This window comes from Trematomus bernacchii, unplaced genomic scaffold (assembly GCF_902827165.1).
Source record: "Trematomus bernacchii unplaced genomic scaffold, fTreBer1.1, whole genome shotgun sequence".
In the NCBI taxonomy this organism is placed as follows: Eukaryota; Metazoa; Chordata; class Actinopteri; order Perciformes; family Nototheniidae; genus Trematomus; species Trematomus bernacchii.
The window spans coordinates 7,161,826-7,176,315 of NW_022987821.1; the positions used below are offsets into that span (position 1 = coordinate 7,161,826).

Genomic DNA, 14,490 nt, shown 5'->3' on the forward strand with positions numbered 1-14,490 from the left:
AACCTCCAAATATACAGAGTGGCAGCCTGCCAGAGTAACTTGTACATAAGCAGCAGAATCTGCCGTCCCCCTGGCCATGATGTGAGGTCATTTGGTCGATCAATGGTGTCCATGTCCTCATTCAGCCCAGTAGACACTCCGTTCAGATGGCATTTTAAAAGCTGTTTTTGTTAAAAGGTGATAGCGTCAGCAGTGCACGATGACTCATAATTTTAATTGGCGCAGCTGTGATTGAACAGTAGGAACTTCCTCACGCGTTTCCTCTTTTAATTGACACAGAGACAGACATGCCACAGGAGAGGAGAAAGAAGCCCAATACGTGACTAAGTGACTTCCAACATGTGTATGTGGAAGTTCCTCTAACGGCTACTGCATTGGTTACACAAACACAACAAACGACAATATTGTGCACTTGTAAGTGGCATGCAATGGTCTGAAATTGACAAGAATAACAACCTTTATGGCAAGTATTCATGAGACAATATAAATTATCCAACAAAAGTAGTTAAACTCACTTTTTATGCTACAAAACAAATCATTTTCAGCCTCAGCGACACTTTATGTTCAACGGGTATTAGCAAATGTTGCATGCTGACACAGAAGATTATGGTAAGCATGTTCTAGTGTTGACATTACATCAGACTCTTAGGAGTTGTTCTGCAGTCTGTGGTTGAACCTGAGTGACGGCTGCAGACTGTCCATTACTCTGTGGTCGGCCATGACTCTCAGCAAACTGCATCACCTTTGGCTCGGCAACTCATAACGGCTGAAAACCACAAAGAGCCGAGAGGCCCGCGATGATGCAAACACGGGTCAAGGAGGAGATTTTATTCCAAACTGTTTGCCTTTTGCAATAAACAAAATTAATGCCACTGCAGGGGGAGTTACTCTGAGGATGCCTGCGAAGCTTTCAGTATCCCAGGAAGCCAATATCAGCACGGGATTAACATTCACGGCTCGCACGCAGGCTTCCCTTACATATAATCACCTTTTTGATATCCCCATTCAGAGACGTTAACGTCATCGCCACTGACCTTTACAGCCAGGGTATAAATAATGCATTAGGATAGGGTGTGCGGTGAATAGATAAAAGCTCAGAAGCAAACTGATGTAATGAGTTAGTGGGTGGGGTTTTTTCTGAGGGGTGTTTACGGAGGTTTGTGTATGAAGCTAATCAGAGGGTCAAGCTTCTGTCTGAGTGGGTGGAGCAAAAACGGTGATTTTTAGTTCATTTACAACGACAAGCTGCCGCGGTAAACAGATATTCTGCCTCTCTATTCGCTAGATTCGTGTGGAAATGATTTTATCGCTTCCTCAGATGTGCGTGTCAAGATAGATGAGAGTTAAAAGAGATTTGATGACATGCAACCGAGTACGAGAAGGTAAAATCTCACCAGGAAGTTGTCAGTTAAGGGCGTGAAAATTGAGGTTTCTTATCTTATTTGATTTACGTGTCAATGGCAGCTAGCCAAATATGAGGGCCTTTTTAATGTGTGTGTTATTCAAATACTTGCAATTCTTAAAGTCACTTCGAAGAGTGTCTATTTGTGCTCGTTTAGCTCCAATAAATTGTACCTTCAGTCCCCTTATGTCTTTTATCAATCAGTGCATGAAACTTGCATTCACTACAAAACAAAGCTGTTGTAATCTAGTAAGCAGAGCATGTGCCTGCCTGTGGACGCCTCACCATAGATGTGTTGACTTTTAAAGAAGGCTGGGACTTGTCTTCCTGTCAATGGAGAGCAGAGACTGATATCTGATATAATCAACTGTCCTCTAGTAACACACGTTTAAAAAGTGTTATTGTTCTGTTACAAACAGACCCACAGAAACAACTCCTGGACATGATTTTAATCCTCTGTGGTTCAGAGAGGAAATATGTGGGAGGTCTGATGGAGTCACAAGATGAACACAATAAAAGCTTCTTATTGTTTCACAGCTGCAGGAGGCAAGCAGGAGGATTAAAGCTTTGTTCTTCAGCAGTGATTCAGCAACGGGTCACGTTACATCAGTTTCAGTGGGTTGATTTAATAATACATCAGTAATTCAAGTTTATAAGCTTAATAGTTTTGATATTACGACTTCCTAAATCATGTGAATAATCCGGTCTGGCTTAGATGCTATTTTAGATTGGGATCTGCCTTTGTCCGATGCTTTCACAGTAAAATCTACGCAAATAAACACTAGTTTTGTTTCTAAAATTCAAATTGTGGTTTCCTTATCCTTTGCCTTGATTTCATGTACTGAAAGCTGCCTTGAAAAACCTGTGAGTTGTGTGTTAAAGTGTCCGTCTTATGCAGCATTCGTGAGCCGCAAAGCACAGACTTTTTATTTCATTCCTTCAGATGCCCAGTCATCCAGTCAGTCCTCCAAACAACCAACGAAAAAGCGCCTGTCACTCATTCTGTCTCTCAGCCACAGAGTGCCAAACACCGACGGGCAAATCTCCTCCTCGCTTTCATCAAGAAGATATTGCTGCCAAAGAGCGCCCTAAAAATAACTCGAACACAACAGAGGTGCCGATGAATTCAGCCGCACCTTATACCAGGATTTCCACTTTAGAGACAATGCGTCTAATCAGTCAAACTAAAGAAGACGTGGCTGAGAAACACACACAGAGCTTCATGAATCATTAGTAGAGCCCATACTGATCAGAGAAGTTCACAGGTAACATGTCACAATATGAGATTTGATATTACAATAATTGTTAGAGTGTTTATCAGGGTTTCGCTTTGGATTTAGATTCATGTAGAAAGAAAAGGGACCTCATGATACCAAAAATGCTGTAGTGAAATTCAATGATTCCAGACAACTAAATCCAATACGAAATAAATGATTGTATTACTATTTACCTTACTTTTAAGGTGGGGTAGGTCATTTTGGAGAAACCAGCTCGAGTGCGCTAGAATTTGAAAATACACAGCCGGAAAAAATCTGCCACTTCCTTACAGAGCCCCTCCTCCAACACACACGAACGCGCACATGACCAATGAGGGCACGAGATAAGTTTGTGCACAGATGGAAGGCTGACAGGCAGGTAGGCCATCCAGTTACTCTAGCCGGGCCGGCTCAGATGATTGGTCGTGCTTTTTACAGTACTACGGCTTCTATAGATGATATTTTTTAATGGATTTTTTGTCAAAGCACTTCAGATATTCATTGCTATCGGGATGTTAAGAGCATTCCATGGAATATAACAACAAGTGTATCTCGAGCCGGTTTCTCAAACTACCCCACCTTTAATTAAACATGTGTTTCAATGATAAACTGCTTAAAGCTAGTGTTATGAAGGTCATAATTCCCTCTCTAATATAAATGTTTTATAAAAAATCCCCTTAAGTTTTACCTGTTAACATTTGAACACATCATAATAACGTTATAACTAACCTTCCTCCAACACTAAGATGTATTGAAAATACATTGAAACCATCATAATGTCATTGAATGTAACTCTGTTTTAACATTTTAACATTAACCGTGTACTGGAGACTCATTTGTCGCGAAACCTGAAGTTACATAACCGGTTATGGCAACCAAGGTAATCAAATTCCTAATGAAACATACAAACTCATTCAAGCGGCATATTTTTGCATATTTCTCAGGCCAACAGGATATACAAAGAGGTTTGACTGGAATGATGAAGTGATAATCAGTCATAAGCCACACCACTGTTGTGCAAACATAGCGATAAAATAAATGCTGGGAAACACAAAAGGTGTTGTTATTGAGGTCAAATGTCAAGTCTTCTACACATAGTATTCTAACAAAGTCCACAAAGCACTCAGGCAATCTAATACAGGCATGGGAGAGGTTAACATGTGTTACATAAGAACACCACCCAGATAAACAATGACGTAAAAGTGACTAAAAGTGTACTGTACAGAAAACAGATGAGATCATGCAGCCTCTCACAGCACTGACGTCACTATTAGTTACTAGCACAGTATCAGCCATCTCATAACTGTTAAATATAGAATCATATCAGAACAACAAGTCATATTACACACACGCGGCTGTTTTCCCCCGTGTGTGTCCAAGTCAATGAGGTAATGTGAAATTTGACAACTCTACAATTGGATTTTGGACATCTGGTTTATGTTATTCTCTCTCGCGCTTTCTTAGCCTCCACCCCCGTCTCTCTGGCTCTTATTGATTTCATTCTCAGGCTCACTTCTCAAGAAAACCTTCCTAAAAATAACAGGAAATCTGCCAAGGCTCAGCTTGGTCAGTCGATACCAAATAGGTGTGAAGCGCACTAAATCTTTTGCCGTACAGGAGAACGGTGAGGAGAGTTTTGTGACAATTTATCAAAGTTTTCTAGTACAAATACACCTCAGCAGTGAAGATTTAAAGTGACTCCAAGGTGCTGATAAAAGCTTGAAGAAAAGACATTTTAAAAAAGGGTGAAAAGTGCAGCTTCTCTCATGTCTGTGTCCTTTGATTCACTGGCTTAGAAACACTCATTTTGGATGCACTTTGCACGAAGAAGCATGGCGGTATGAGTGTGTGTGTGTGTGTGTGTGTGTTTAGGTTGTGTGTGAATTTTTGCAGCAGCTCATCAATTAGACATTAGGCAGGCTGACGGCCGCTGTTTTCTCACAGAGCATCAACAGCAGTGCAGGTGGAGAGAAGTTGGGCATGTATTAAAAACAAAAAAAGTTCGACTTAGTTCGAGTTGAATCTTACATTTTGGAGCTTTTCTTTACCATAATGAACCATCTATGATAAATAAAACCTGGTAAATGTAAGTGTGTTGCTGCTAACAATCACTAGAATGTAATATAACTAAAGGCTGCTACTTACTATTTGTTTATATTTTGCCAACGTTAATTGGTATGCAGACTTAAAGGGCCCATGTCATGGCCATTTCTACGGATCATATTTCCATTGTTGAGGTCTACTAGAATAGATTTATATTGTGCAATTTTCAAAACTCACATTGGTTTCTCATACAGCATCTCTGTATAGTATGTGTATTCACTCTCTGTCCTACACGGCTTGTTGGAGCGGACAGGTTTCCGGGTCGGTGATACAGCGAGAACAAGCGAAACTCATCCTGAGCACACACAAACACTCACAGCCGAAGTAAAAACAATAAGTGTGGCTTGATATTGAGTAAGAAAAAGGTTTATAACGCTGTGAGAATGGGTCTGCGGAGAGCATTTCTCCGCCATCCCAACTCGTCTATTACCAGCGTTCAGGGAGCTCTATGCAAGTCAATGGGGACTCCCTGTTAGTTAGCCAAGGCATCCTGGTGTGTGAGGTGCTCCAAGGATTGGTCCATTTGGGCCAATCCGGTCATTTGTTGTTGAGTTGGGTGTTCACACGTCACAGAACCCAGGAAGCAAACAATGGAACATGAGAAATGTCCAACGAGGCGTTCTGGGGCAGCATAGACAGGTCTTTTCTGTGTTAGAGTTTTACTCCCTACAGGGTGTACTTTGAGGGTTTGTGACTCTGCAGACCGTTTACATGCAGAAACACCTTCATAACACACAAGGGGACGGGTAATAACCGGAAAAGCATGACATGGGACCTTTAAGTATCAGCTCTTCCTGTTTGCATTGTCCCCTTAAATGTAAAGACAACTGTTTGTGGATTACTTTGATACTGAAGAAAACCCTGACGATTCTCAGTAGTTATATAAGCCACATGAATACCTGAGTTAATCCCAAAGAAAGCGGTTATTGTCCCTTTGTGTTACTGCAGAATTTAAAATGTAAATAACTTCCTTGTCACTTAATCTAAAGTGAGTGGAGGGGGAAGTACACGAGACTACCTCCTGATGGAATGAGGAATGAGGTGAAAAGTACACATTCAATCTTCAAATCGACAAACAATACACTGCACCATTTTGCTCACAGCTTCTCTCTTACTACCGAGGCACAGACAGGGTAACACACACCAGTCAGAGGGGCTTCCCAGAGTGAAAGGCATGTGTTTGGAGCTGGTCAAAACACACATCTTGCCTCTAGTTCAACACTAAAGTCCTTGAGGCAAAAAAACAACTCCAGATTCCCCATGTAACCCCACTGTCCGTCCCACTTTGAGTTTCCTCTTTCTCTCCGTTCCTCTTCTGCGAGAGGAGCAGAGCGTCTGGCTGTAATCAATCCCTCTTTTGTGCTCGGGCAATCTGATCGGCCCCTCCAAAAATATCCAAAGAGGACGATTCAGATTTTGCACCGAGGACAGCCAAAAATACAAGTTGATGAGGTCCAATCTTTGCACGGCTATGACTAATGTTCCACTGTCGATTTGGATAAACGGTGGAAATGTGTGGCGTTTGGGCTGGGGGACACACTGGTCTATGTTGTTGTGCCGAGAGGGGCTTTAGATGAGAATTGTCTACACCGTCGCGCCACATAGCAATGATCCACTTCCTCTAAAAAAAACACGTTTGCATCCCCTGCCAGGCGTGTGCATTTCCCGCAAACAGCGAGTAAATGCTTTAGTTTGACTCACATGTCACCAGAGAAGCAGCTTGCCACAGAGCTGCATAATTCAAAAGCAAAATAATTATCTCGCTATCGGTTTTGAGTTCAGCGTGCATCTGTGTATCACACTCTCAGCACAAGACTGCATGCAGGATTTGGATCATGCTTCTCTCTAGCCTTGAGACAATTTAGCTGAATAAATGTAAGATGAAGCTACAGGATGTGTGTGTATACTATGTGCACATGTGTAAGAGTGTGCATGTGGATTCACAAAAAGAGGGAAAATGCCTAGGGAAAAGGCTGATATTTGGAAGAAGGAGGCAGTGCAGATTATATTCCTGCAGGGCTGTGGCTTTAACCAGCACAACAACAATGCTGGCACACAGGAGAGAGGATGCCGAGGGAGATGAAGAGCAGCTCAGAGAGAGGAGCCGAGGAAAGGGAGAGGGACAGAACACAATAATAAAAGGAGTAAGAATAGCAGATTTTCTTATTTCCTTTGCTTTGGCATTTCAATCTTTGGCACCCCACCATCGCTCCAGTGCAAAAACCCCTACTTTCCATGCCCGACACACCCCCCTTGAAATGCCCTTTCCCCTGATTAGTGGAGGCTCTGCAAAACAGCCACAGATTGGAGCTTAGGAAGAAACAAAAAACTGGGGGAAAGTGGGGTGCACGTGTCCTAACCAATGGTGCGTTAGCCCCAGATGTTCCTCACCTCCCGCCCCTTCCTCCTCAATCAACCTCAAGTGGGACAAGCCTGCCTGTGGGGAAAGGAGAGCAAAGAGAGTGTGAGAGAGAGTGTGTGCGTGTGTGTGCAAAGCTGCAGGCTGTATGGATGTATAGCTGTATGGATGTATATATACACGTGTGTTTTCCTGGAGTGGCTTCAACACACTGATTCAAATTGATTAGACATGATTAGCAAAAAGGTTTCATTAAAGTCTTGTTATGCTGCAGCCGCCACTCACCCATTGTTTCAGTGGAAAACTCTGCATGATAATGTAGTCAGTGCGCTGATAGACAAAGCAGACACGATGATAGACAAAGCAGACACCTTTAGAAAAAGCCTTGAAAGACAGAAGGTAAATGAATCAGAGAGTCAGTGTTATTGACTTCCACCTCCGGACCAATCAGCCTTATTGAGTCGTTTACTCTTGGGAAATAAATTACTTTCTAAAATTGATAAATGCCATGGTGGGAGGCACTTTTAATTTGAAGAGTGCTCTTCTATTAGACTACCCTTTGAACAGAGAATGACAATAATGATTTAATACTTGAAAGTCCCCACTGACTAATGTTGCTTCTAGGGCTGCAACTAACTATTTCTTTCATTATCAGTTCATCTGCAGATTGGTTTTCTCGATTTATTTATCATTTGCTCATCATTTCAATGTCTTAAAATAGTTCAAAATGTTCTTCCAGGTTTAAGCAGATGTCTTGTTTCATCAGTCCAAAACTAAGCCAGTTTAATATGATATGAAAAACAGGACAGTCTGAAGACAGCTGCTGTATTCACAATGGTATCTCTGGTATGACCTAAAGTGAGTTTACCTTACCGTCTCCATGAGAAACAACAGTGCCTTACATAGCCTTGCAGTTACATTTTGTTTATATTAAGACTCTCGTGCCAACGTTTGAGGAGGTTTGAGGGAATCATTACTACATGTTACTTGCAGAAGTTGTGTAAGGAGTGAAACATGCTGTCAAAAACGCCTCAGACTCTACTCAGGCAGAAAACCAAATGAAAAGGAAAGCCGCCTCGCATTCTGTTTACAACTCGGCTATAAGAAGATATTATGCACTCCATATGGAAGATCTCAAGAGACCTGCAGTAGCGCACCACGAGAAACAAGCACATTTACACACTGGGGTTTATGCTGCTTGCAATTTTTAGCATTGATTCTGTCTGCCATATCAAACCAAGCAGAGCTGAGACACCTCCACTTCAAAAGGCATCAGGTCTGTGAGATAACACAAGACCCTGAGATTTGATGGCATGAAAACAGTAGCTAAGTAGCTTAAGATAAAGCTTGTTATGGTCTGCATTAGCCATTCAATCCATGATAACCTCTTTATTCAGACTATTGTTATTTATGTTCACACCCATAATGAACGTACAGGAAATGTTGTCTAATAAATAACAGCCTCACTGTTTACTGTTTATACTGTCAGGTGACCTCTAATGCAAATCAACCAGGGCTAATAATCAGGGAGAACATTTGAAAACAATCTCTAATTTCCTTCTGTAACTTTTTTTAATTGAAAGTTGTTAGTTGCCGGCAGTAGAGAAACACCAAGGTGGAAATACAATAACTCAAAGCTTTCAATTAAGAATGCAGGGTGTCAGGATTAATGTGAGTGTTTGAGTGTGTGAGAGTGTGTGTGGGAGAGTGTGAGAGTGTGTGAGAGTGTGTGTGGGAGTGGACGGCTCAACTTATTCCCTCCGAGTGGGATTGTGTGTGCTTTATTAGTATTGATCTATACTCAGAGAAGAAGTAAACCTCGGATAAAATAAGAGACCACCAATTCTGCTCTCACTCTAAGAGATGCTTTAAAATGGTAATTGCTGAAATTACATTTTTCAGGTTTCGCTGGAAAATAATCTGTGAGTTTAACACCGAAATCGACCCAAGTTGGCTAACATAAGGACATCATCTGAATCTGAAAAGTGCATCCATAACATTCACCTGTTTGCAACTTACAAATTATGTATCACTTGTATATAGACTCACTACTTCTATTCTATTTTAATGATATTTACGTGCACTATTGTATCTGTTTATTGTGTTGCACTGTTGGAGCAGCCTGGGACCTACGATTTTCATCGACATAACTTCACTGTAGCTATGTACGAATGACAATAAAAGCCTTGAATCTTGAATTGCAACCCTCAGGTTACCAGGACAGGTGTAATCCCCTGCAGAAACCCTGTCCTTGTCTCTCTCCTCTGTTGACACTGAGACCTTGGATCTCATCTTTCACTGTGTTTGTGAAACAGAGATGCACGCGGATCGATATCTGAAAAGAGACAGAAAGCAGTGAAGATGCCCGGAGCTGTGAAAGCACCGGTCTCTCTCTCTCTCTATGGAAGACAAAAGGGAATCGTGTCACGAAAGACGGGAGGAAGCTACAAATCATCACCAAGGGACGTCGGGAACTTTAAACAGTCGCAGGAATATATCGCAGAGGGAACAAAATGGGTGGGTTAGTCAGCTGTAAATCACCACCTGACCATTCATTACATCTTTCTCCACGCCTGGGTGTTTGTGTGTGTGTGTGTGTAGGAGGAGATTACATTTCCAGCCCCCACATGAAACACTGCTGGGGAGGTTGATTAGCCACATCAGCGAGACATGGCAAGACGAGGCGACACACGACGCTTTTGGACTGAGTCCCATCTGCCTCCTGCTGAGCGGCAACTGAGGCCAGATCGACTTGTTTGTGATCCTATAAGGAGCTTCTGTGGCGAAAAGCAACAGCAAACAAGGCCGAAACTACGCCTGAGAACTCATTGCATAGTGGCATATACAGTATATTTTGTGTTATGCTGTTCGTGCGGGATGCTTTGGCAATACTATGTTTAAAATGTGGTCATGCCTGTATTGTATTGTATTGTATTGTATTGCATTGCAGCAAAGACAAGCGTCACTTCACAGCGAACATTATGTTTCACTTCAAAGCAATGCGACAAGGCCACATTTTTGTGGGATGACTTACACAAGGAGGATACTGTGTTCTCACAATGTGCAACCAGCTGTTAGATCACAGCTGCAGCAGGAAGTAGAACGTTGGGTTTACAGTAGCTGCTAAAATGATCACATGTCATGTATGGAGGGGAGGAGGCATGTATGAAGTGTTGTTGTGAATATGAAGAACCAGGGGCCACAATCTTAGGATATTGAAGGCATGTTTTCACCGCATTATTGGACAAATTGAATTCCTGCAACTGTTAGAAGGAAATGCTTTGACATCGACCGTCATGTATACCAGTTTTTCTTTGATTACGATTCGAAAAATGTACTAATCCAAGACTCAAAGCCGTGTATGAAGAACCAGACTATAATCTCTGTGCCATAATGCTAGGATATTGAAGGCATGTTTTCACCGCATTATTGGAAAAATTGAGTTACGACAACTGTTAGAAGGAAATGCGTTGACATCGACCGTCATGTATACCAGTTTTTCTTTGATTACGATTAAAAAAAATGTACTAATCCAAGACTCAAAGCCGTGATATGATCCGAAATGTGAGTTTTGTGATGTGTTGCCCCTGTAATTCCCAGCGCTGCAGCTCCATCTTGATAGAGGCCTCTCTGAAAGCCAGGCGTGTTCCCCTCACTGTCCAGATCTTTATCGGTGTAATTGCCTTGCAGTCGGGGAGGATTTGGCAGCAGCTCTGCGTGCCACCCACTCCAAGGACAGGAGACTCAGGAGTGTCGGGCCCTTTAGCTTCGCCAAGAGAGATGTCAGCTCGAGCTGCATTCAAATGTTGTCTCTCAGGAGCAACACTGGGAGTCTTAAGAGGACACTGCCGGTGTGTTGACATGTGGTCACACACACAGGTCCAGGTACTAGATCAAGTGTCCCGACAACAATGTGAGGTTCGAGTCTCATCTCAAGTGTTGACAATGGGCAGATTGGGACAAATCAGAGAAGCAACAAAGAGGCAGTGTTTGTGTACTTTTATAAAACGGACAAGTAAAATCAAGCAATCTGATTGGTTCTTAGCCTGCAGTTTGCTTTTCAAACTGGAACAAGAAAGCAGCGGAGAAGTAACGGGGCAGAAACCCTCCTTTTTACACAACGGTCCAGACATAGACATCAAACGGCAAAAACATATTCAGTTGCCAGTTACTTTGGCATTAGGGCAGGGATATCTAGATACTTTCCAAGGTTTGACATAATGAATTGTGCTACTTTTAAAGCGAGCAACGATGTTTTCAAATCTGTAATCAAAAAGGTCCGCAAAAACATTTAAGATTAACTTCGACCTCCGGGGGGGGGGGGGGTCTTACTATGGAGGAGTGGATTGAGGAGTGCCTATCTCTAGAACAAAAAGCACCTAAACGACGACATGTAGAGCGACGTGAAGAGCAGGTAGACCAACTGGAAAAGTATCACCATTCAAAAGCTTTCTGATGCGGGTCTTGAAACAAAGCAGAGAAATGATGACCGTTAGTGGCCACAGGTGCGAAAGCTCTCTCCAGAGCTACTGGAAGCCGAATCTCGGGGACCGGAGAAAGTGGAGCAATATTCTCGCCACACCAAGCAGCCTAGAACAACCTCAGCCTATACAAGTGACCACGTAAGCCATGCTACTGATGCTGGACAGTTTTTCAGTGAGTGCACAATAAACGGCAACATACACATTAATGTAAATAAATAGCCAAATAATGGATCAACGCTCTCGGTCTAATATGTTCGCTAGCTGTTGTTAGTGTTGTTGCATAGCAACCACCTCGCACTATGTTTCGTACAGAAGGCAACAGAGGGACTATTTTATTTTGAACATCATTATTTACTAATAAAAACTATTTAAATTAGAGTGTGTATTTTTCTTTCATATTGCCACACTTGGTAACCGTTTTATAAAAGCAATAGCTCACTTCAGGCCGTGATATATGCTCATTATATCACAGCTAAGGGGGTTGTCGACCCTCCGATTCGCGTCGGGCCGAACCATGCCCCTTAGCTGTGATATAATGGTGCATATACCACGGCCTGTCGTGAGCTATTGCTTAAATATAACATTGATTTACAATATTATTATTATTAAGCTCGATGCCAAGACAGATGTTCGCTTTGTCAGCCCGACCTGCATTCAAATGTTGTCTCTCAGGAGCAACACTGGGAGTTTTAAGAGAACACTGCCGGTGTGTTGACATGTGGTCACACACAGGTCCAGGTACTATCTCTTCACAACCAAAGATCAAGTGTCCTGACAATGATGTGAGATTATTAGAGTTTCATCTCTGTGTTTTTCATCAAATACGGATAAAATATAATCTTATGGTGAAATAAGTTTGACTAAAATGACAAATTATCGGTTTTGTTTTGACTAGTTTGACTGAAATGTTCAATATAATCTGATGACTAAAAAAGACTCAAATGTCAACAGTTTTCATTGACAAAAAGTAGACTAAAATAGTTAGTTGTCTTCGACTAAAATAAGACTAACATGCTCAGACTTTTTAAAACTTGACTAAATAAAAACAGGATGAAGGTGACACAATATGACTAAAACTAACAAGGACATTTGACACAGGACTAAATTAAAAAATAGCTGACAAAATGAACACTACCGAACAACGTGGGACTAGAGTCTCCTCTCCAGTTTGGACCAATCAGAGAAGGCAGTGTATTATGTGTGTGTATATGTCTGTTTCATGTTTATGTGTACCATCATTACAAAACACTCTCTGCTATATAACATGTGCAATATTATTATTATTATTATCAATAATGTTCTATAATTACGTGCAATTACGTATCTGCCACTACGTTTTTTGCACTACTAAATTCTGTTAATATTTACATTAATTATGTGACTGTCTATGTTTTCTTGTAGTTATTTAATTGCTCTTTGCACTGCTCTGTTAGTGTACAGTTGTATTATTATTATGCTGCTGTGTTTATGGTATTTTTGTAACTCTGGCACAACTATTTCCTTTGTGATAAATAAAGTCCTATCTTATCTTAATTACTTACTGGCAAAATGTAAAAATAAATGCAACATGTATGTTAAGATAAGAGAAATTCATTTTGAGGATGCGAAACCAGGCTAAGTGACTGGTTTAATCTCACACACGAAACTAGATAGACACGGCGCAAGATGTTGCACGTACTGTGAAAGGAAGTGGCATTAGTGGTTGGCTCTTGAAAGGAAAAGCCCTAAAACACAGAGATAAGAAGTCACATTTTGAGTCATAACCCCATGGCTGAATGAATTCAATTGTCTTGATCACTTTCAAATGACGTTCATATCTATGATTGTCATTCAACTCGAGGTTAAAAGAGAAAAAGCTTCAAAGGCAGCTTCGATATTAGATAAAAGATAGCAGAGCAAGCAGCTGTCATTAATATTAGATCCATTTAAAATGTGACTTTGTTCAACTCGATCAGCCTGATCTAATTTTGCGTGTAATGCCACCACATTCCTGCTGCGAAAACAAGTCCAAGGATGTCAGAAAAACCAACACCTCGCTGCCTCTTCCGGGCTGAATTCATCATGTGAAAGCTGGCAGTTAAATCAATGAAAACGAATAAAAGGGTCATGCAGCGTGAACGGATGCCTTATTTGAATTATGTCCAAGGATGCGGTGTAGTCCTCTAAAGTGCCAGGTGTGCACGGTGCGATACTGCCAGAGTTTAGCTGGTTGCACGCCTCGGGAATGCCGTTCCTTTTGGGAGTGATAGAAAACAGCCTTAACCAGCTTATCCTCATGTCTTTAATTGGACTCAACCCCTTGTGTTTATTGCACACTTTGATAAACAACAGGATTGCTCTGGAAGGGGAAACTGGATGAAACTTGCAAAAAAATAACTTTATGAAGCCAAGTGAAAAGCAAAAATGCATCACATACCTGCCACGTTAACTTTTTCTGAGTTAGTGGCGCTGGGTACGATGGTGCCGGTGCCGATGGTCAGGTTGCTCCCCGTGCTGTTGTAGATGTTTTCCACCTTGGACTCCAGCTTACCGAGCCTCAGCATGATGTTATCCAGCAGCACTGCAAGGGTCTTCTTCAAATCTGTAATACAGTAAGGATGGAATAAATACAACCTGTCAAATGCATGGAGTTATTTAGGATTATATTCCATTACAGAATCAAAAGATCTGACGTAAATGTGGCGTGAAAATCAGGAAGAAAATCTATTTGGCTGTCAAGAATACGATCTTTAGGTTCATCAAATCAACAGAAAGAAATGCCACCGTTACTGTGTGCCTGATTCTTACATTGTACGCAGATTTTAAAATACTTATTTAAGCAGGCGACTGTTACAGTAAAGGAGAAGTCAACATCAGGCAATACATGCTAGCGTTAGCAGCTACTTC

The 14,490-nt window shown here is 41.6% G+C and overlaps 1 protein-coding gene across 1 annotated transcript in view; it reads right to left on the reverse strand.

Annotated features, from left to right (window-relative positions):
* Window positions 1-14,490, reverse strand: part of mgat5 (alpha-1,6-mannosylglycoprotein 6-beta-N-acetylglucosaminyltransferase) — a 73,988-nt gene that overhangs the window by 43,052 nt on the left and 16,446 nt on the right. Inside the window, exon 3 of the mRNA XM_034151050.1 lies at window positions 14,021-14,185. Within this exon, the coding sequence (XP_034006941.1) occupies window positions 14,021-14,185 (165 nt within the window). The remainder of the gene's footprint in view (window positions 1-14,020; window positions 14,186-14,490) is intronic.